Source organism: Dermacentor variabilis, chromosome 3 (genome assembly GCF_050947875.1).
Source record: "Dermacentor variabilis isolate Ectoservices chromosome 3, ASM5094787v1, whole genome shotgun sequence".
NCBI classification, from domain to species: Eukaryota; Metazoa; Arthropoda; class Arachnida; order Ixodida; family Ixodidae; genus Dermacentor; species Dermacentor variabilis.
The window spans coordinates 155,666,873-155,690,045 of NC_134570.1; the positions used below are offsets into that span (position 1 = coordinate 155,666,873).

At 46.9% G+C, this 23,173-nt stretch overlaps 1 protein-coding gene across 2 annotated transcripts in view; it reads left to right on the forward strand.

Moving 5' to 3' along the window:
* The first annotated feature begins 318 nt into the window (after positions 1-318).
* The window catches only part of LOC142576435 (sulfotransferase 2A8-like), a 120,616-nt gene continuing 97,761 nt past the window's right edge, over positions 319-23,173 (forward strand). The window contains exons 1-3 of one of the 2 annotated variants that reach the window (XM_075686570.1): positions 400-545; positions 5,485-5,589; positions 10,918-12,268. In XM_075686570.1, coding sequence (XP_075542685.1) covers positions 10,954-11,934 — 981 coding nt within the window. In that variant the 5' untranslated portion in view covers positions 400-545; positions 5,485-5,589; positions 10,918-10,953 and the 3' untranslated portion in view covers positions 11,935-12,268. Of the gene's footprint in view, positions 546-5,484; positions 5,590-10,917; positions 12,269-23,173 lie in introns of those variants that run through there. The other variant, XM_075686568.1, reaches the window with a different exon arrangement.

Sequence of the window (23,173 nt, forward strand, 5' to 3'; positions counted from 1 at the left end):
CTTACGCCGTCCGATAAAGCTTTGTAGAACTACCAGAACTACTGCTACTCACCTGGTGCCAAAGCATTGGATGAACGAGCATTTATATGCAGGAAAATCAACGTTTCCTTGTTTTCACAAGGTGCCTTGTGTCTACTTTATGAAATTACACGTTGCTCAGATTCGATGGAGGATTGTAAAGAACGTTCGCAAACATCTTTGCTAAATAACAAAATGATATCGCACGAAGACCGCGCGAGGTTGAGCAGCAAAAGCAAAAGAAATGCCGCGCCGATAAGCGCAGCCGGAGTAACGCGTGCAAGTTTCGCGTTGACAACGCGCGCACTCGAAACCGAAACCGTAAGTGTAGATCAGGTATCAGTGCGGCAGGCTTGGTGCGCTACGTGCAATTCGGCCGCTGGCCTCTCGTGGCGCTATCCGCTCGTGCATTCCTATGCTATCTTCCTCTGTGCTGCTGCTCTCCTGCCCTGCTTACGCTGTGAGTGGTTCTCACAACAGTGCCGACCCAGCAATCTGTGTTACTTTCGTTGGCGACATTATCCTTTGTGAGTACCGCCGATTTATCTACTAATATTTTCGTGTGAGATCCAACCTGAAATGGTGCGCCTGACAGCGTGAAACCAGGGAGGTTTCGCTATGTTACGCGTAGTTTTACGCTCTTCGTGTTTTCTGTGAGATAAGCCTAAGAGTGCAGCCTGGTTTGGTGGCTGGAAAGTATTTCGCTTCCGAACTCTTGACCAACCCTATTGCATAAGAGCCGTAGCCGCCGTAGTGAACGTTTCGGAATAAGCGGTTATTGTAAACTGCATGAGGCAGGCTGTTTAAGGCATGCCGCGGATTGCGGCCCTCGCATGTTTGCAAGGCACTTTGCCGCGCGTGTTGCAATACTCCGAGTGCCGACGACCGCGTCATGGCCACAACACGCCTACTCGCACGTGCTGCTTCCCATACAAGACACTACGAAGTGTGACGTTAGCGGCATCTCGTGGAGGCGAACGAAAGAGTTCCCTGTTGTTGGCCTCAGTGCCGAGAGGCAACCATGCTGTGGCGCCAATTCAAAGTTACGCTCTGGATGCAGCCTTAGGATATATTTTGCCGTCTCAAGACTTAAAGTCAGGCGCCGCAAGGGAGGGGGGAGAAGCGTTTCTTCCGCCCTCCCCGCAAGCGCGAAAATTGACTACCGGTCTGCTTCCAGAAAGCGAAATAAACATACGCAGATAACGATGAACAATGCGAGAACGATGTCCTACCCTGGCATAGCTACGGGTGAGCTGACTGAACTTTCCAATGTGTTTATATTTTTCATATTTCAGTTGTCGACATGCGTACGCTAGCATGCTTCAATTACGCAAATTATTCATGTTTCGATTTAGGAGGCCGTAATGAAAAACGCATTTGCCTCGCATAAAAGTGGCGAATTAGACGAAATCTTCGACCCGTGACCTGCTTTTACGCGTCAAGTTACATCTCAAATTGCCCATTTGCAGTAATCGTTGCCTAGTTAAAAAGGAATTTAGTGCTCCCTCTCATACAGCTCACGAATTCAGATAGGCGCACATGCGCGCATTCTATCATGCTATTTGAGGTCCTCTGCAGGACGAAGGCATCTCCCACTGATCTCCAATTAACCCTGTCTTGCCCCATCTACCACATTTTATGCCTGGGAATTCCCAATTTCGTCACAACACTTAGTTATCCGCCTTCCTCGACTGTGCTTCTTTATGATGGCCTCATATATCACCTGGTACCTCCCCTACTCATTACCTTGCGTGCCTAACTCCCCATCTTTCTCTTAGCTGATTGTAACAAGGATGTGCATGTAGACATATAGATTGACCCGTTGCAGTAGAGGTGAGCAACTATAGTGGCTCAACGCAAGTCACGAAACTAACTTTATTTGGTGAATGTGTGCCCAGCGAAACAGCTAACCAGGTTGATCGAGCTCTCGCGCAACCGAGTGACGAGGACAGCCCAGATAGCCAGATACATCAATTAGATATGCATTATATGGTGCGCCTTGGACATTCAGTATGTCCATTAGATATCCATATTTATCCAGAAAACATCGTATGGATGTACTGTCGATCATCGCAAATGCATACAGTACATGCAAGTGGTACGTTGTAAGGATGTCAGGGCTGGATATATGCAACATTTAAGAGGCATCCACAACATCCACAGGACATCCATTGTACTACATATGGCTGATCTGCAACATCTATTATATATCCGCTGTATGTGTGCTGTACTATTTTTGGCGGTTTCTTTTATTCATCATGCATGCATGCACTGTGCCTCTTCAATTTTTTGTCCCAGACTACCCCAGACTGCTTGAGAGGCGACTACAGCCAGTGATTATTGGCGTACGCAGCTTCTCAGACAGTCCTGGAGTGTTTGGGACTAGAAATAAAAGTGCCACTGTTACTAAGCTATGAAAAACTTAGTTGTTACCACGAGCATTTTTATTGTGAAACTTCTTACTGGTATCAACCGTTTGACAAGTACATAATGTTGTACACAATATTTGCAGTGAAATACAATTGCAGACTGCAGCTGTCTAATAAAGATAAACAGTAAAAATACAACATTGATGCTTGATTGGTCAAATGATGCTTTTTACCGCGCTTTGTGTAAACAGTTTCTTTATTGGTGTCAAATATGATGCTTATTTTTATGTATCCCCCTGCTGTAATGCCTCCAAAGGCGAAGCAGGTATCAAATAAATAAATAAAATAAATAAATAATGCCATGTATTGCTTTCTGAAAGGCACAATGAGCACTTAACACACGAACCAATACAAGAATAGCACATATGCATAACAGCTAAGCATAAACATACTAAAGGATAAATAAAGTAAGACATAAAGAGGTAGCTTTAGCTCGGGCCCAACTCCGACGTGGCCTATTCAAATACATGTAAAACTTAGAAACATTTTTTTGAGATAACCCCTGGACCAATTTTAATAAAATGTGTTGAATTTGAGAGAGAAAGTTAAATTATAGTGACTGTTGGAAGCGAAATTTTAATTTAGGGCCCTAACCTTGTTTCAAGTATTTTCAAAAATTCGGAAGTTTGAAAAAAATAGAAGCACGAAGTTTAAACATTCATAGCTCTGCATTAAAAACAGATATCGCGGTTCTGTGAACGGCATCCATTTGTTCATTGAAAGCGTACCAATTGGATATGTCATTTTACATCTTACGCGAATTTGTTACGTTGTTTACAAGGGTTCTGCAAAAGCTGTATTTCCATGTTATTAAGTTTTTTAGGATTCATGTGTAACATACCAATTTTGTCCGCTTTGGATGTACTATTAGATGCATTTCACAGAATTGTATTATCTGTTTTCGTTGCAGAGTTACAGAGTTGTAAACATGATGGCTTCGCATTTCGAAAAATTTTCGATTTTCGCCATTTTTTTATACAAAATGATTAACCTAAATAAAAAATTCGAAACCAACAGTGACTAGATTATAAGTTTTCTTGTAACTTACAAAAGTTTTTTTTGTAACAGGATTCTATATTTGTGACATCTTTGAAAACATACAGCACTATTTAAAATGCAGTCAGGTGCCACGAAAGCCCAAAGCATTGATTCAGCTGATGCTGGAGAAAAGCTGCTGCATCTACATCTCTGTAGCGTTATCTGGTTGGTGTTCATACACTGGGCTCAACATAGCAGCAGTGGTTAATTGCATTGGCCCTCGCAGCAGCACTACCAAGGAAACATGTTGCAGTGAGTGCTCATCTTAAGGTTGCCACTTCAAATGGAATATTATTCTTGGGTGCTGAAGATCGTGAGGTTTAGTCTTGTAGTCATTACCGTGACTACAGGTTAGACGGGTACCAGTTTTAAAAGAAGAAGAAAAGTTGTCATCGCTTCTAAAGGCACAAGGTACGATGCTATGTGGGGCTGGAGGGCGAACCGTACTTGGAAGATCGCTCTCTTGCTGGCTGGCTTGAGCATCCTAAACATGAAAAAGTGGACAAATTCTTTACAACTAAGCAAACACATCGCTTATTAACACCCCGCATTTCGACATTCACCCTTACATGAAGCCCATGCTTAACTGTCACTATAACGACAGGTGCGAACTTGCCAAAGACACTCACTGTCTCTCCTTGGGCGCGTTCGCGTCGAGCTTTATCTCGACCAAATCAAGCATGGGCTTCAAGTTAAGGCAGATTCTGAATGCGTGGGTAAGACATACAAGGTAGCTTAAGACGCCTAAAGTAACTGTCTTTCAGCTTTTCTAAATTCAGTGATTACGTTAAAATCCCAGAGCATTAATTCACACCTATAGCATCTTTATCATGGTGGCAAATCTAAGGCATCTGCTTAAATTGTACCGCTGACAATAAAATTGTCCTTGCAAGCAGTAGAGCACAGCAAAGCTTTATATAATGTGCAAAAAGATCGACTGTTCAAGAACACGTGAAAGTATGGCTTGTGCCTACCAATGATAAGAGCACGTAATACTGCACGCTATACACAGGAGCTATGTAAACGTACAGAGGAGCAACAAAGCGTGCAAAATATCACGTTCTACAGACCGCCCTTACTACAAAAGAACTCCAGAGCAATGTACGAACGGTGACTACCTCAGAACATCGAGCACCACTATCAAAAACGTTTACCAGAACCACTGAAACCATTGTGCCATTGTGCACAAGACCTGCGGACCGCGAGAAGTACGTACAGTACAAAAAACACTAGGACGAGTATGAGAAGATGAACTGACACACGGGACAAAGGGAGACAAACAAGAACGTTGCTTCTCTATCGCCATTTGTTTCGGGTTGCACTTCAGCTGTCCAAACTAGTCTTAGCTATGCACAATTTGTCTCAGTTTAATTATATTCCGAGAAGAAACGCCATCGACATGTCTTGCAGGGTATTGCCGAAACCGCTGGGCATCAGCTATTCCAGCAGATGCTAAGCACTCATTACCGGAATAAAAGAGAAGATAGCACAAAAACAAACCACCGACATACCTTGAAAACCATGTGCCTGCTGACGACCGGGCACCACTCCAGACATGGCGAGAATAAGAAATGTAGTGTCACAGCATCAGCACCGCAACCTAAAAGTGGTTCGTTGTGAGAACGGAAAGGTTGGCGCTATCTTCTGCAGCCCTTCAGTGAGCACAGAATAAAGCAATACAACTCAGCCCTAGAGAAAGCTCAGTGCTGGCATTGGGACACAAGCTCACACATGCTCGCACATGGTGTATGGAAAGGGACAGTCAGTCATGCGTACGGAAAAACAATGGGAGAACTGGGGATGCTTCTGCGATGACGGCACCAGTAGGGCGCTGCGATCGACCGGCGTGCCTAGCATGCGAAATTTAAACATGATGTGCAAAACTGTCTGCATTTATAAATTAAAACTCTCTCGAAACACAACTGAAATTCTTATAATTTGCAAAAAATAAATAATACAAACTGCTAGGATACATCAATAACGCCGTCTATGCTTCCAGGTTTCCGACCACAGATCAAGCAGTGTTCCTGATCGTGTGCTCAGCCAATGGATCAGCGTTTCGGTTGCGGAAGACAAACAAACACTCGTCTGCTCGTTCTATTCGGTAAGCACGCATATCTTTTCAGTATTTCGAAATACACGAAGATGAAAAGCCCGGAAAGAGCACCTTCACTGTGCCTGGTCCGTAGCACTGGATTCCTTTCATTTTGTATCAGCCAGAAAAGCGGTCAGCAGGTTTCATTGAAAAAAAAATACTGCCCTGTGACGAATGCAGCCGCTAAAATTTAGATATCTCCGTAAAAGGGCGCCGAAGGGCAAGAATACAGCCAATGCTCTGAATGTGCCCGATCTAAAGCATCTCGGAGTTGGGATCGTTATGCAGGAACCTCAAAGCACGCGCGCCCACGCACACACGCACACTCACGCGCACACAAAGTACATTTGCAAACCCAGCGCTTGCCGTGCGCATAAAGAACGTGCGAACGTGGCAGGAAAAACCACAGCAGGCAAACGGCGAGCTCCAAACGTACATGCATGACCTGTGGGACAACCATAACTGCCAATCCCGGAGGCCCTGTGTTGCACCATTATTTCTCCTCTTGTCAGCAATGAACCCAGGCTGCAGTGAGAGATGGCGCTGCAGTAGCCCGGCGTGCTCCAGCACTCCCTGCCGTCATCGCAGAAAGAGGCACGTTTTCGACCCCGGACGACACACTACCCTATTGCAGTATACGATAGCCTGCATACGCCGTTGCTTGCTACGCCATTGCAATGGTTGCGCTTATGGTGACGTATGACAGGCATGCGACTGTGAGAATAATTGATAATTGGACAATAATGCTCCTTAAGATCTCTTTAAATCATTTAACTTTTCCGACGTCTTTAAACACCATTTTTCATATAATGCAAAATTTGTGGCGTGCTTCCGGCTCCTTGCTTTCGACCATGCTTTCGACACACATTGCCTCCGAGATGGAGTGGCAAGTGTCGGACGCCACGCAATCACATCCTCACGAGAAGTTTACCACAGTTTAAAAAAGTTTGGTAGTACTCAACAAAAGCAGCGTGCCTGGATATAATTTTCATGCAGTTTTTTTTCTACTGTATATATCAGCTCATTCCCAAACATACTGTACCTTGTTTTCTCAGTTACTTTTCCAAAGCCCGAAATAAAAAAGTCATTATTTCCAGAAAAAAAAAACGGGACGTCTATGGACATATATTACATGATCACTGATGATACGGCGCGATCGTCGCACCCCCTTTAGGCTCCAACTGCGCAGCATCGTCCATGTGGAAATCATAGAAGCGCGCGTAGACAATGTGAAAGAAAGCTTTGGGGGGCCTACAATGCACGTCTTAAGTACAAACTTTATGGACGTCGCATGGACATGCAAAATTTTGCCTGCTGTACATCTGATGAACGAACTAAATGGATGTGCATCGGACATTCAAAGCTTTGACGCCACTGTACGTCCCTTAGATGTATGTGCATGCAAAGGGTGTCCATACACTCTTAGGCAAAGTTACACCCTTTGGCTTGCCCCTTCTGCTACACAACAATAATCGTTATCTGCCTTGATGCGCTTCCTTTCTTTAACGCTGCGAGCCCGGTACTTTCCTGTAACGAATGGCACGCGCGTTATCAGCACAGAACAGTTTACACCCTTTGGAGTGCCCCTTCTGATAACGCGCGTGCCGTTCGTAACTAGAAAGTTCCGGGCTCGCAGCTTTAGGGAAAGGAAACGCATAAAGGCAGATAACGATTATTGTTGTGTGGCAGAAGGGGCAAGCCAAAGGGTGTAACTTTGCCTAAGAGTGTAGGACATCGCATTTCTTACTGGACGTTTGGGTCAATCTGGTACATCTATCGGATGCTTGTGGCTATCTGGGAGCTGTGAGAGGGGGGCGCGCTATTGTTTCGCATCGTTAGCTCTCTCGTTCGTTCGTGCCACGAAGGCGAAAAGAGTGCACTGGCTCTCGCTCAAGAGAGTTGCGGGGAGCTGCTGGAGAGAGGAGGAGGAGAGTCCGTCGTTCGCTTGTTGTCGCTAAAGTCCCTTGATAATTTAAAAGTGCCGCCTTTCTTTCAACTCTGCCGCCACCACCCGACCTATTCTCCTCCTCCTCGCCCCATGCGCGTCCCCCATGCGAGAAGCGATTTTGCGCACATTTTTCTGCACGACGATTGGTCTCCCTGCGTTGCCCTTGACAATGCGCAGATCTTGCGTTTTGCTTGTGTTTTTCTTTTTCGTGCGCGCCATTTTTCGCCTCAGCTCGGCTGGCTCGGCACTTTGGCTCGGCCTAGCGAACGTTGTTCGCTGTGTTTCCTGCTCTCTGTGCTAGCGCTAAGCCGCGCTGTTGCGTATGTAACAGCAGCAAGAAGCCTGAAAGTGGTTATGCAGTTTTTATCATACCACAAGGAAAGCGTGACGGCTTGCGCAGGAAGCTGTGGCTGCATCACATTGGCTGAAAGAACTTTGCTTCCGACAAAGAACAACATTGTTTGCGAAGTGAGGCGTCTCTCTTCTTGCTCACATCAAAGCATCCAGCAATGCTGCATTTTTTTAAGTTCTTCCGGTCTGATCACCAGCGATTTTGCGGCGGCAATTTGTACATTGCATAAAAAATGGGGTTGTCCACACTGCTTAATATTCTACTGTGACTCCATCACCTCGCACGCCGCCAACTGTTGTTATTCAGCCGTAAATGCAGCACTATAGATTCTGCTTCCCGCTGTGAACATTTATGTGAGAAGGTAGAGCCTCTCGATCGCACTTTTCGCGATTTTTAAGATCCGTTGCCTGTTTTACTAAAAATTGAAATAGCCGCTTGTGGAGGACCTATTGTTTTCAGCTTACGTCTATGTGTGCGTCAGTCAAACAATGAATGGAGGCACCGAAAAAAACTAGCGGCACGTATAGCTGCGGTATTGCAGCTGATGAGCTCTGGGTAGTCGACATTGCGTTTTATTTTTCAGTTTTAAGGCGACAGCCTTTATATCTCTGTCCCAAGGTCGCATTGTGAACACAAAATATCACGTGACCCAGTAAGGCCAGAAGCGACCAAAAGCATGTCCAGCCGTGCATAAGAGATGATTACTGATTAGCAAAGTTAATTTATGATTGATTAGTGACTGTATAAAGATGGATTCAGGTGTACTAAGGTGGATACAAATGTGACAATCGAGATAATCAATAATGAAGACAGCAGTGTGTGCCCGTGCAGTTGTTGCTCTTGATTTCAATAAAACTTACAGTACTCAGAAATCAACAGTCGCTTTATTTGCGTAGCCCACGCGAGGACCATTACGACACCGTTACGCACGCTCGCTGTCCTGCCAAGGTAGATGTACTGGTAGCGAAGGCTCCATAGACGCCCATTGGTCCAAAAAATGGCGGCTCGTGGGCACTCCAGCGCCCCCTGGATTTTGGGGGGCAAACTACGCAAACGTGACGTGGAATGACGTCACGCATACGTATGCTTTTGGCGCGAATTATAAAGCGGTCTTTCTGTAGAATCCGCGTTTTCGAGCCCGTACCTCTCGAAGGTTGCTGCCTTTCAGCGCGCCCCAACCTTTGCCAGTCAAATGTGCTCGAGTTCCTGCTAGTTATGGCCTTGTTAATGTGCAATTGGGAACGCAATGAAAGTGACTGGTAAAGGAGGGGCAGCATAGAAAGGCAGCAACACTTCCAGACACTGGCAAAGCATGCATGATTCGTAGTGCAAATACTGGTGCTAGTACTTTTGAGAGCTTTTGAGTACAGCAAGGTATGATGCACAAAGCACTGGCTCAAGTGCACAGTTCGCAATAGAGTGTACGGCAAGTATGGTTTTCATAGTTTCATATTCATTGTTTATTGCAGCAACCAAACAAATACAGTCACAAAGCACACCCTTGGCACACAAACAAAAAATATATGTCACAGGCAGCACAAGCAGTATTGTTTAAGTTGGCTAATCATCTCAATAGTCACAGTGCAAAGACGGAAAAAGACTTCGCACTGGCCGCACGCCGAAGGAAACGATAAAACCGAGAAAACTGCCGCAGCGGTGCAGCGGGCTGCAAATCTTACCGAACGGTGACAAAGAAGCGACGTGCAAGGACGACGAAAACTTCGCAAAAGGAGCATTTTGAGACCGGCGAGCTAAGTTTATACGCTTTACCAGGCGCGCCATCGCAGACAGCTGGCGATAAGAAATCGCTTCGTAAGCTCCCGCCACTGTGGCCGGGTTAGCCGGGTATCGAAACAAGGCCTGCAAAGACGCGCTGTAATGCACCGCACACTCGTGAATAGGGGGCAGGTCAAGAGTGTTGCAAAAATACAAAATTTGCCAGGTTTTAATAAAATGACTTACCTCTTTCATAAAACAAGGTGCTGATATATTTTTTCTTTTCTATTGGCAGATTACATTCCAATTTTGTAGCTTTATCATTTCTTTATATGAGTGTTTTGCCCCCCATCCTCTGGTTGTGCTGCAGTCGCGCTAAACCACTTTTCGGCCCAGCCTTCGCCACCACTTTAAATCCGCCTTGGTCCTGCGGTCTCTCCGCTTGCGCCATTGTCTCGCCATGGCAGCTACCACCATCGTTACAAACTGCGCGGTCGCTTGTTACGACAGCGATTTCGGGTCCTTCGATATTTTTTTATTTCGCCCGCCGAGAGGGGAAAGGGTACAGTTATCATCTTTGCCAATGCATCCGCCCCGTTGTCAGACTAAACGCCGCACGCAACAGCCGCGTCGCGTCAGGGAGGAGATTTGCGCCGATCCTAACTCTCTTGCATGCGTAATCATGCGAATGACAATTAAAATTTGGATCCTGATATCTCGGAGCACAGACACGCTAGAAGAACTGCTCTAACTTATACTGTGTAGAAACACGACTGTCTCTAGCTTTTGCATACAAACATACGCACTTACTGCAGTAAAGAAAAAGTTAATTATTTAATTTTAGTTAATTATGCTGCTGACAGCGATAATTATCATCTCACGTGGTGTCCCCCTGGCCATATAACTTATTGCACAAGTGATCTTCGCGTGTCTCCAGGTCCCTAATTTTAAGAAAACCATACAGCTTAATTTTCAACACCCTGTATAAAGCGGTAGACTGAGCGTATAGGTACACGATTTTCTTGCACCTTCAGGAACTTCCCTAATCACTTGCTACTCACTATATCGAAAACCACTGTTCCTGAATGTTTTGGGGGACACAGATATGCATCACCTTTATTTTTTAGAAAAATGCGTAATGCCTAAAATTCTTTCCAGTCGCATGCCTCTATTCTTCCCTTCATATTCAGGGTTGCAGACGCTTAGCATCCCAACAGCTACTACAAGCAAAGACTGTAATCACAGAAATGAATCTACCTACTGTTGCTCACGGAAGCTTGATTTTCTGTGCAGATACTATACCAGTCTGCTTCCTTTCCAGGACACCTACCCTGCCATTAAGTGGGGCGTAACAGTCATGCAAGGTCGAAGGCCCTACCGGCAAGTCATCGACGGTGTTCCGAGGTGCCCACTGGTCAATCCGGCTATATTTCGAAAAAGTCTCTCTTTCCGCGCTGCCAAGGGTGACGTTGTGCAGAGCACCTACCCAAAAAGTGGGTCCCATTGGATTCAGTACCTCACGCAGCTAATACTGAACGGAGGAAAACCCATCAGCTCCTACGACGAGTTCACCAGCAACTTCCGGGCAATCGAGTATGTGGATACTGATGGCTGGGAGTCGCCTCTACCTTTGAGACTGTTTGTGACGCACCATCCACTCAGCCGAGAGACTATGAACAAGGAGGCCAAGTACATCTACATCGCTCGAAACCCATGGGACGTCTGCGTCTCGCAGTTTCGAATGACCACAGACTTAAGCAGCTCACAGTTCGAGGATGGCACATTCGAAGAGTTCTTCGAACCCTTCATCGAGGGAGACTTGGGCTACGGAAGCTACTTTAACCACGTCGCATCTGCGTACGCCATCAAAGACGAACCGAACGTGTTTTTCGTGACTTACGAGGAGCTCAAGAATTACACTAAAGACACAATTTTGCGACTTGCTAGCTTCTTGGGTGAGACATACGAGAAGGCTCTGATGGAAAATTCGCAAATGCTACAAAATATCCTTCAATGGTCCAAACCAGAGCACATGAGGAAAGTCATCGTCTTTAATCTCAAAGGCAACGAGACGGCAGAATGGAACGATCTCTTTGTCAGGAATAAGATTACGAGTAAAGAAGGCTACAATGGAGACAACACAAAGTACGCGCTGGTAAAAGAAGCCAAAGTGGGAGGCTGGAAAGAATACTTCACTCCCGAACTGCTCGCCCGTTTCGAGAAGAAAATACAGGAAGAGGATCAGACATCGTTTATGGAGCTGTGGGAAGGCATTCGAAAGGAGGCGTTCACAGTATTCTGCCAATCTGCTGTGCAGCAGGACTCTTCCGTATCTTAATGCGTTGTTGCTAACGTGTATTTCAAACGCAGATATGAGAAACTGAACAGACGCCAGTTATTTCTGCGAGGGGTTCTCCTTCTGAAATATTTAATGACTTTGTTAGAAGTCGGCTCGAGTAAATAGAAACCTCCTTGAAGCCTAAAGTGCCATGGGCGCGCAATGGAAGGTTTGCCTAATTGGACACTGCCTCTTTCTGAGGTTCCTATTTAGGTTTGAGAAATTATACTGTGGAAAGCATGCCCACATGTGAAAGTCGTCGGTCATTTTCATTTGCTGTACTGCAGAATATGTTCTGAGATTAAACTAATGAGTTATAATAAGTTTATCAGTACCTCATGACTCACACTCACCTCTACTTACTGGATTCAACACCAGCAATGTCTGAGACAGTTAGCAAACAACGGAAGCCAAGCTGCGTTATTATAGTATGTGCATTTGCGTGCTTGTGAATAGTCTGCAGGACACACCACAGTGACGGGTAAAAGTTCTTGGCAGAGTATTTAGGCTCTTAATAAACCCTAGCGCAGCAAATCTTCATAAAGTGCGCTAGCTTCTCACTGTACTCATCGAAGCTATGACTGTTGAAACGACCACATCGGTAAGGCTATAAAGGACACTAGTTTATGGCTCGCACAAGCAGTGGCATATTCCACCGAAAGTAATTCAACATACACAACTTGAATTTTAACAATTTCCATACTGTAGGAAATGACAAATTTGGTGCTAAGATTTAAAAAAATGTCGCACAGTCAAGTCATGATTTCTGTGAATGCAACCGAGAATAAACAGAAAGACTCCAGAGGCCATCTAGTGTCAAAGACTGCAACTAGAAACAAGTTAACGGATGTATTCATGATCTGTTCACACTGCAAGTTTCTTTTGCTCATGAGTACTATGCTCGTCAGGAGTACAGAAAGGGATACATATTTATGTGGTTTACAGGACGTCCTCTAAACGATATTAATATTGTCACGGCTCACTTGAGACAAGAGCGGAGAGCGTTATTTAATCTAGACAATTAGACCAAGCGTTCAGTTTTAGCTTCTTCTTCTCTAGCACGCTCGCTTGCACACACGAGGTCGTCGTCCTCGTCGTCAGCATGGTTGGGCACAGATGGCGTCGCGGCATTTGCCCCCCTTCAGAAGGAGCAGCGTCCCGATGCTTGGCGGGTAGCACCCGGTGTCCAGCCCACCAGCAAGTGTCCATGTCATTCAGCAAAATAAGGTTTCATGCGCACCACGTGCACAGTCTCAGGCAGGTCCTGACGGCGCCTCGAGCAGGATTGGCTGTCAGGAATGACTTCATAGTTGACGTCGCTAAGGCGTCGTAGAACCTTGTACGGTCCGAAGTATCGGCGCAGAAGTTTCTCTGCGAGGCCTCGGCGGCGTACTGGAGCCCAAACCCAGACTCTTTGGCCGGGCTGGTAGACGACGCATCGATGGCGTTGATTGTAACGTCGCGCATCACGGTCTTGCTGGCTAGTTATGCGAACGCGTGCGAGCTGTCTTGCTTCTTCGGCGCGCTCTGTAAAATCTGCGGCGTCAGTTTCGGAATCGCTGGAATCATGAGGAAGCATATCATCCAGCATTGTAGTCACTTCTCGACCGTGGAGGAGACTGAATGGCGTCATTCTTGTTGTTTCTTGCCGAGCCGTATTGTAAGCAAACGTTACGTAAGGTAATATTTGGTCCCAGTTCTTGTGTTCCACATCGACATACATGCACAACATGTCTGCGAGAGTCTTGTTGAGGTAAGTCCATTGCTTTGCGGGTGATAAGCTGTCGTCCTTCTGTGTGCTGTGCCACTGAGCGTGAGTACAGTTCGCAAAAGTTCAGCCGTGAACGCGGTTCCCCTGTCGGTTACGATGACCGCCGGAGCACCGTGCCTAATGACGACGTTTTCGATGAAGAACTGCGCGGCTTCGGCTGCTGTGCTGCTCGGAAGTGCTTTGGTTTCTGCATAACGCGTAAGGTAATCTGTCGCAACTATGATCCGCTTAAGGTCTGAGAGAACAGTATCCATTAGCCTTTGGAACGTGGCTGGGGCGGAGCACAAACCAAAAGGAAGAACTTTGAATTCATAGAGCCCATCAGGCGTCACAAACGCAGTCTTTTCGCGATCCCGCTCATCGACCTCTATTTGCCAGTATCCACTTTTTAAGTCCATCGATGAGAAGTAACGTGCATGCCGTAGCCTGTCGAGGGAATCGTCGATGCGTGGTAAGGGATACACATCTTTTTTCGTAAACCGATTGAGCTTGCGATAGTCGACACAAAACCTCAGGCTGCCATCCTTCTTCTTAACGAGTACCACGGGCGATGCCCAAGGGCTTTTCGACGGCTGGATAACATCATCGTCCAGCATTTTCTTGACTTGCTGCTGTATTGCTTCACGCTTTTTCTCAGCCACGCGATACGGATGTTGTCGGATGGGTATTGCTGTTTCCTCCGTAATGATGCGGTGTTTCGTCAGTGGTGTTTGACGCACTCGGGACGTTGTAGAGAAGCAGTCTTTAAAATGGTCAATCAGTTCTCTGAGCCCTTGTTTCTGTTGCGGTGCTAAACCTGGGTCAACGTCGGCGACGGGTGTAGATGGCATCGTATCGGTGGTTGATTCCTCTGTTACAGCAAAGCAGTGTTGAACGTGGTCAATTTCGTCAAAGTACGCTACAGCGGTGCCTTTACTGATGTGCCGGCGTTCATTGGTAAAATTTGTCAGTAGCACCTCTGTGCGACAGCCCATTAGGCTGACGATGCCCCGAGCGATGGAAATACCTTGATGGAACAGAAGTGCAGTGAGTTGGTCGGCTACACCGTCTTTGTCAAACTGTTCTCCGCAACTTACGGAGACAAGACTGCATGATAGTGGTGGTATGCAGACGTCGTCGGCGACACGTAACGATGCACGTCGGCGCTCTTCGTCTTGGCTCGTTTCTGTACTAGTTGACAAGGTTATCTCGCCGTCCCGTATGTTAACCACGGCGCCGTACTCCCGCAAGAAGTCCATTCCAAGGATGAGTGATCTGCAGCACTCTTTTAAAATCATAAAAGTGGCGACAAAAGCTGTATTTCCTATCTGTAGCCGTGCAGTACATTTTCCTGTAGGTACCATTATCTGGCCCCCGGCATTTCGAATATAAGGGCCCGTCCATTGCATTCTGACTTTCTTAAGCCGGTCTGCCAACTGCTCACTCATTCTCGAAAAGTCTGCACTAGTATCAACTAAAGCTGTCACGTCGTGCCTATCAATTGTTAAGAGTAGGTCGGCACTTACAAATTCGTCGGCGTCCCGTTTCTCCGGGTTGCTCTGCTCGTTTCTCAGTAATAATGGGGGATTTTCGGCGGTTCGACGACTTGCAACCTTTCCCCCCGGAGGTCGCTGATTTCAATTTCCCCGCCGTGGGCTTGGAGAGCGGCCTCGTACCACGTCGGCGAAACTGCGACGGTTCGGCGAAGAATAACGTAATGGAGACGGCGAGCGCGACCGCAGATTAGCTGAGCTGCCTTGTTCCTGACTGACACTGTCGTCGAAGCGTGGATGTCTCTGGAAACTGGCGCGGAGTGGCAGGTGACATGTCCTGGATGCCACCCTGGCGATGAGGGCAAAAACGATAAATGTGCCCTGGTTCGCCACAGTGAAAACACAATGGTCGGCGATCAGCAGTGCGCCATACGTCGGTCCTGCGAGGCTGGGGTCGCCTGAAATGCTCCCTCTGTATCCAGGCAGCAATAGGTGGCCGCTGGTGGTACTGCTGTACCGGCATGGTAGAAAGCGGGCGACGGACAGCGTCTGCGTAGCTATATGCGCGTGGCTCGAAGCGCGGCTCGGGACTCGGTTCAGGGAGTGGCTCAGGAGGTGCTAATGCTTGCCGAATTTCTTGGCGTACAACTTCAGCGACCGAAGCAACAGTAAACTCCTTCGGTGTCGCAGTTTGCTTCGCAATCTCCTCGCGCACAATGTCTCTTATCAGTTGACGCAGCGAGGTCTCGTCTGTCACTGTTAGTACTGCGGCTCCTGCAGGCGCATCGTTAGTCAGGCGTTCGTATTGCCGACAAAGCTGCTGGAGCGCCCGCTCGATTGCTGTGGCTTCTTTAATGAATTCTTCCACTGTTGTAGGCGGGTTACGCACGAGACCAGCGAATAGCTGTTCTTTGACGCCGCGCATGAGATGGCTCAGCTTCTTCGAATCCGGCATGTTGGGATCCGCTCGACGAAACAAACGAGACATGTCCTCGGCAAACATGGAGACACTTTCATTGGGCTTCTGAATGCGCAACTCGAGAAGTCGTTGTGCATTCCCTCGGCGATCAGTGCTTCCGAAGGTGTCAAGTAGCCGACGGCAAAATTCGTCCCACGTTGTCAAATGTGCCTCGCGGTTTTGGAACCACGTCCTTGCGCTACCTTCAAGAGCGAAGTACACATTGGACAGCTTCTGGTCCGGACGCCACTGATTGACCTTAGCTACGCGTTCGTACTGGTCCAGCCAGTCTTCGGCGTCTTCGTACGTATCACCGTGGAAGCTTGAGGGGACTAGATTGTTTTGGATAGTCACCTGTGTTGGACTTGCAATCGCCATTTCCTGAGTCGTTGAGGTCGCTGACGAAGTTCGTTGCAAGAGACCGAATTCCGGGCACAGACCTTGCAGGCGGTGACTTGCACGGTGCACAGGTGTCTCGATGCGTGGATGATGTCTTGAAGGGCTGGACGCAGGGCTACTCGCAGGAGTCGTCCCTATCATTAGGCGATGATGCGATACCCAGCACGTCCACCAGTGTCACGGCTCACTTGAGACAAGAGCGGAGAGCGTTATTTAATCTAGACAATTAGAACAAGCGTTCAGTTTTAGCTTCTTCTCTAGCACGCTCGCTTGCACACACGAGGTCGTCGTCCTCGTCGTCAGCATGGTTGGGCACAGATGGCGTCGCGGCAATATTTATCAACCATATCAATAATAGGTGTCAGTAGTACTACTGAAAACTATTTTCGAAGTTGTAGAAAAACTACGACACCTTTGTCGCACATGACACTTAACAAGTACGAATGCTTGGAGAAGCATAATTTTACAGAAAAGTTGATATCGAAACGCCGGACTTTATGTTAGCCACATTATCGTGACGTCGTATGCACAGCATAATTTTGTGACTTCTTTTAGCGAAGAGGTCGGGTACGGTGTTTTTGCTAATAAAGTAATTCAGCGTACAGATAGGCGCGTTTCTGCTGCACGGGCACGCGTATGGCGGCCAGAGTAATTGCCGGATCGCAGCGAATCAACGATTCGTGACGTGACGATGCATTTACTTCCTCCGTACTAAAAACTATACATGTCAAGAACAAACCACTTGTGCGTTATAAGAAATTACTTGGGTTGCCCTAACACATGCCAGCATATTTTCCAAGGTTTACATCACAGGTCTCCACCATAACACCTCCGCTATTCCCCAAACTAGCCTCTGCGGACAACATCCGGCACGCGGAGGACTCCCGGCTGACCTGCGGCCGGTGGCGGCCCTTCCAATGTCGACGGGCCGATTTTGCCCGCAAAGCCCCTGCGGCGCTCCGGCCCAAAGCAAGGCTTTTCCGGAAAAGCTTACCTTATTACGCCTCTTCCTGTGACGCGGCTTTAGTGCAGTTACGAGGTCACGCCATGACGAGACCTCACTCGGCGCAGCGCCGCACAACCAGGAGCCTGATGTAACCATCGCGTGAGGACCACGTAGATGCTCCGATAGGCCAGTGCAGCGTGGTCAAGTCCCAGGCCTCAGGTCAAAACAATGACCAGAGCTTGCTCGACTTCGCCCAGTCGCAATGAGTCGAGGGAGCTTTTCGCCCGCAAAAATTTAGCATGTAACTGGCTCTCTATAGTAAAAATTCCTTTTTTTTTTAGTCCACAGCATACATGGAATGATAACAAAGGACATGTTGAAGGAATTAGGTAAGAGTGTGCCTACGCTCAGCTTATAGGGCAGACTAAATTCTGGCAATATTCATGGGGAAGAACATGTCTAGAGGTGAAAAAAAATATTCGTAAGAATAATAATAATAATCCACTTTGTTGTAGCGCAAGCTGAACGATAGAGACACAGAAAAACACATTTGACAACCACACGGCGCTAAGTAGCTACGCGAACAGGAAATAAATCTGTTGTGAAAAATTAGCGCTGTCTGATTGTCAAACGTGCTCGCTTGCGTTACAACAAAGATATTGATCATTCTCGGGTGGCGCGCTCTAACTCTAAACCTGCGCGCTAGGGAGGACGAAGGTCTGCAGGATGGGTACGGGGAATATAGAGGCATTTTATTCACCTTTAACAAAACCGCCACGCACTATCAAATGGGCAGGTCGGCTTTTTCACCCCCGCACGGTAAACTCCTCAGGTCTCAGGCAATCACACTCAGAATGTTGCAGACTATAGTCGGGTACAACTTTACAAAAAAGGGGCGCTTGCTCCTCCGCGCTCTATTCACACGAGCATCCACCTATAGGCGCGCACTCTGAACTGACGTCATGAGCCGGACTGCCGGTGACTCCGCCGACGGAGATTATGGCCATCCACGCTTCGAACTGGGCCAAGTCGCTTCAGCTGTGTTCGTCAACCCCTCGCTACGTTCGTGCATCATTGTACAAGGAAAGATGACGCTGCTGGTTTCAGCACCCAGGAGCGAACCGAATTACTTTATTAAATGATATTCACGCATTCTGTCCGGCTACGCCCGCTACTACTTCTCAAATTTCGGCGCATGGTAAAAAGCTTTATTTCGTATTCAGTTAAACATTACGTTCTAGCTTTATTTATGAAAACCAGTCAGTTATTGCACTGAATTACTGAGAAATTAACTAATTACAACTCATAACTGATATGTAGGCCTATAGTAACTAGTGATCGCTAGCTACTGACATGCAGCAAGCATAGTTCTCTCGGTTTTACAAATCTGTGATGTCATTGATATCAACTGAAATATCAAGCAAGTCAAACGAGCAGTTCAACAATGAGCCCTGCAGGGAACTGATATGATTAAATCAGTAGTGATAATCAATGATTTATGTTCCTGTTACAACAATTCTTTTGATTCGCACACGTCGTCATTGGGGCCATTGGCACACGTTCTCACAGAGTAGGGCAGCGAAGCGAACCCATTTCTGCTTAACATCCCTGCCTTCTCTCTTTCTTTCTTCCTCCTCCTTAAGATAATGAGTATTTTGGTTAACATTGCTAACTGATAACGCCGAGTCTACCTTTCATATAGCATTCCGTCATTTATATCAAATGAAAAGTCATTCAAGCAGTGTGCTATGATAACTAGGAGCAGGAGGTCTCACTTCCAAGTGATCACGAATAATTTAATTTAGTATGACAATGGTAACTTTTATTCATGTATGTCGCCATTGATATCAATCCAAAAGTCATTAAATAAGTATTTTTTGCTTACCGCTGCTGACTAATTATGCCCGGTTATTAGTGATCACTAGTGATGCGCTCAGTTTGATATTCTCATTTTATACAGTATAGGTTAATGCATATGAAATAAAAATAAGACAAACACTGATTCAATTATAACTATGAGATGATATAACGTAGTCACTAGTGATCACAAATCACTTGTTTATTTATGACAGCTGGTGGTAGCCTTGACACATGCATCCCGTCATTGGCATCAATCCATTCTTATTCATCAAGCACCAAGCAGCATCAAGCACTTCAGTATTGTCGGATTAACACACAGCATAGCTTACAGATATAATTTGAAAAGTTAATGGCTAATTCATTTCGTATAAATGGAAATGGTGACAGTGGAAAGGGCCGCAGCGCACTGGCTGCCTCCCGCTGGTTGACATCAGCACACCGCGGCCTCGAGAACTGCGGCTATGCGCGCGCGGTAGCCTCCCTGTTTTGCTGTCGCGTGTTCTTATAGCCGAATTTTGTAGTATCACAGTTCCGCGAACAATCGTACTTTTTCCGGATCCAAAAAATAGAATGACTCGTACCTATGATTTCCATAGAGATGTGGCTCTAATGGCCAAGTTCAATGAGCCCTCAGAGACTACAAGTTTAGAAGGTATTTAATAGTTTTGTTAAACGGTTACTGCAATTACCTCGTATCACCTGTCACCCCGCGGTTGCCATATCTCCGAAGGAAACATCGTTTTGTTTCTACCAGCTATTTTAATATATTACTGAAAGTCTTCGTAGAGAGAGAGAGAGAGAGAGAGAAAGCAAGGACAGAAAAGGCAGGGAGGTCAAACAGAAGAGCACCCGATTTGCTACACTGCATTGGGGTGGGAAAAAGGGGAATAGAAAGAGGAAAAAAGGGAGAGAGTAAGCACTGATTGCGTCTGGGAGGGACACTATAAACGATTTATGAAGCCGGTGCACTTCAAGTATTGCACTAGCGCACGAATCGCTTTTCGTGCCAGTGGAGGGTGTGGCCACGCTCCGAGTATCTTTGATTCGGTGAACGGTCTCGAGTACAGTCGGTGTAAAGTTGCCCGCAGAGAGAGGCATTTACATCGTAGCGAGGGTGGGTACACAATAGTTGTCGATGGTTCCCTCGCACCCAGAGGAGTCGCACATCGGGCTCTCGGCCATTCCCAAACGAAAGGAGTATGCGCTCGTGAGCGCCACTCCCAGCCACAAGCGTCACAGCAAGGTTGTTTCGCAGAGGGAAAGGATAGATAGCAGTTGTAGCCGTAGCGTGGGGTCCAGTTTATGTAATCGGCAATTGAAGGCACTTGAACTTAAGAGATCTTGTGACTTTTTGCATGCAAACAGGCGAAGTTCCCTGGCAGCGTCCGACCTCACCAAAGGTATTTCAGGCGTCTAGGTATCTTCTTGGGCAGACCGGGCAGTCTTGTCAGACCGGGCCGACGATGCCACAGTGAGCAGGAATTCATTTAAATATAATGCTGGGCCCTCTTTCCAGAAGATGGTAGTGCACCTCTCTGATGTAAGATATCATCTGCTTGTAAGTTCTGTGATGTAATGCAGACTTGATACTCTGAAGAGCTGCCTTAGAATCACAAAAAACGACCCATTTCTCTGTTGGCTCTTCGGTGACGTACGTCATAGCGGCATGAAGAGCTGCAAGTTCTGCCGACGTAGATGTAGTCATATGTCACAATTTGAATCGAACTGCAACCTGCTTAGCTGAAATGACGAATGTGGCAGTTCAGCTGGTAGGTGAGGTCGAACCATTGGTGTATATATGTATGTGGTCATGATACATCTGGTGCAGTAGTAGGAGCGTAAGTTGCTTCAGAGCCGGCGACGGATGATTGAACTTTTTAGTAATTCCTGGAATAGCAAAATCCACTTGAGGCTGTCGCAGGCACCACAGGGGAGATGAAGGCTTCGCTGCTCGGTAAAAGATGACGGTATGCACGCTTGACGAGCGCTAATCACTCTTGAAAAGGTCGCTTGAGGTCTCTCGGCTGGTATGGAGACTAGATGATGGTCAGGGGCCTTTGACAGATGGCGAATGTGCGCTCCAAGAGAGTAGACAGCTACATGTGTCTGCATCATATGATCTCCCGCGATATCATTTGTTTCTGCTGTTGAGCTGCACCGAGGCAGCCCTAAACACGCGCGTAGGGCTTCACCTTGTATGCTCTCTAAAGCTCGAAAGTTCGTCTTGCATTCATTTGACAACACTGGTGGACTGTAACGTAGGAGTCCGAGAAACAGTACCATGTAGAGCTGCATCATAGAATGGACTGGGGTACCCCAGTTTCTCCCGCAGAGAAATTTGAATACCTGAGCAATGGCAACTAACTTCTTCTTCAGACAGGCGCAGGAAGGGCTCCACGAGAGGTTATGCTCAATGATGACACCCAGAAAACGATGCGTTTTAACATAGGATACAGCTTGACCATTGTTTGAAACAGCATACAATGACATTTTTCTGCGCGTAAAGGCAACCATTGCGCACTTTTCAGTAGACACACTGAGGCCTTGTTCTCGGAGATAAGACGCCGTCATGGTTGCCGCCCGCTGAAGCATGGCTCGTACCTCAGGGCGAGTCAACGCAGAGGCCCAGGTGCAAATGTCGTCGGCGTATATTGAGGCATGAACTGTCTGCGGTAGGTACTCCGCTAGTACTACCAGGACGAGGCTGAACAAAATAGGGCTCAACACTCCACCCTGCGGCGCACCTGCACTGGCAAGTACGTAATGTAGTACGCAACAACTCACGAAAATTTCACCCCCAATACTTTCCTAGGCACCGGCGTCTTCCCAACAGGCTCTGTAACAAGACCGCTGGCGTGGCGAAAGCGCCTTAATGGCACTTGTTTGAAAGTGAATGACGTTGCCGAATTATACCTTGTCAGACGAGATACGCGGATGGCGCCAGTTTATTACTTCATTGGATGCCGACATGATAGCGTCGATGGCGGCGATTTCGTAATTAGCATCGGTAAGCTTTGATAAGAGCTTTTAGTTGGGAAAAAATTTTCTCGGACAGGCCAACGCGGTTATTTGGAAACCGTGGGCGAGCAAAACTTCGACCAAACAACAGAACTTCCCGGTGGTGACTGTCGTATTGCGTCTGTTGCTTGTCGTTTTGGGTATTTCCCAGTGCTTTGGTTGGTATTGGGACACTGCTGTACAGCAGCAGCAAACGGTTAATAAGCACTGTAAGAAAGCGTGCTATTTATAAAGGCATAACCACTCAGTGTTGCTAAATAAAAGCTGCTGAAATATCAGTTTTAAACACGCTGCCCTTTGAGTTACGCTCGTGCATCGCGGTGATTTCATTCAAAATTTCTGCGTATTTCAATAAGTCAATCGATCAAACAATGTTTCGTTAACTAGATCACCTTGTTTCTTTATATATTCGGCTTTATTGGCGCAGAAGGCACTAAGGTGATGCTGCGCCAGCCGCAAAATATTATGAAATGAAATGTTAAAGCAGGGAAAGCTGCGTAACTTTACATATATAGTTTTTATTAGGGGGTTTTACGTGCCAAAACCACTTTCTGATTATGAGGCACGCCGTAATAGAGGACTCCGAAAATTTCGACCTCCGGGGGTTCTTTAACGTGCACCTAAATATAATTACACGGGTGTTTTCGCATTTCGCCCCATCGAAATGCGGCTGCCGTGGCCGCGATTCGATCCTGCGGCATCGTGCTCAGCAGCCCAACACCATAGCCACTGAGCAACCACGGCGGGTTGCGTAACTTGCACAAACCTGGTTTCATCTAAAAAGTTCAACAACCCAGTGAAAGGCAGTAGCGGTT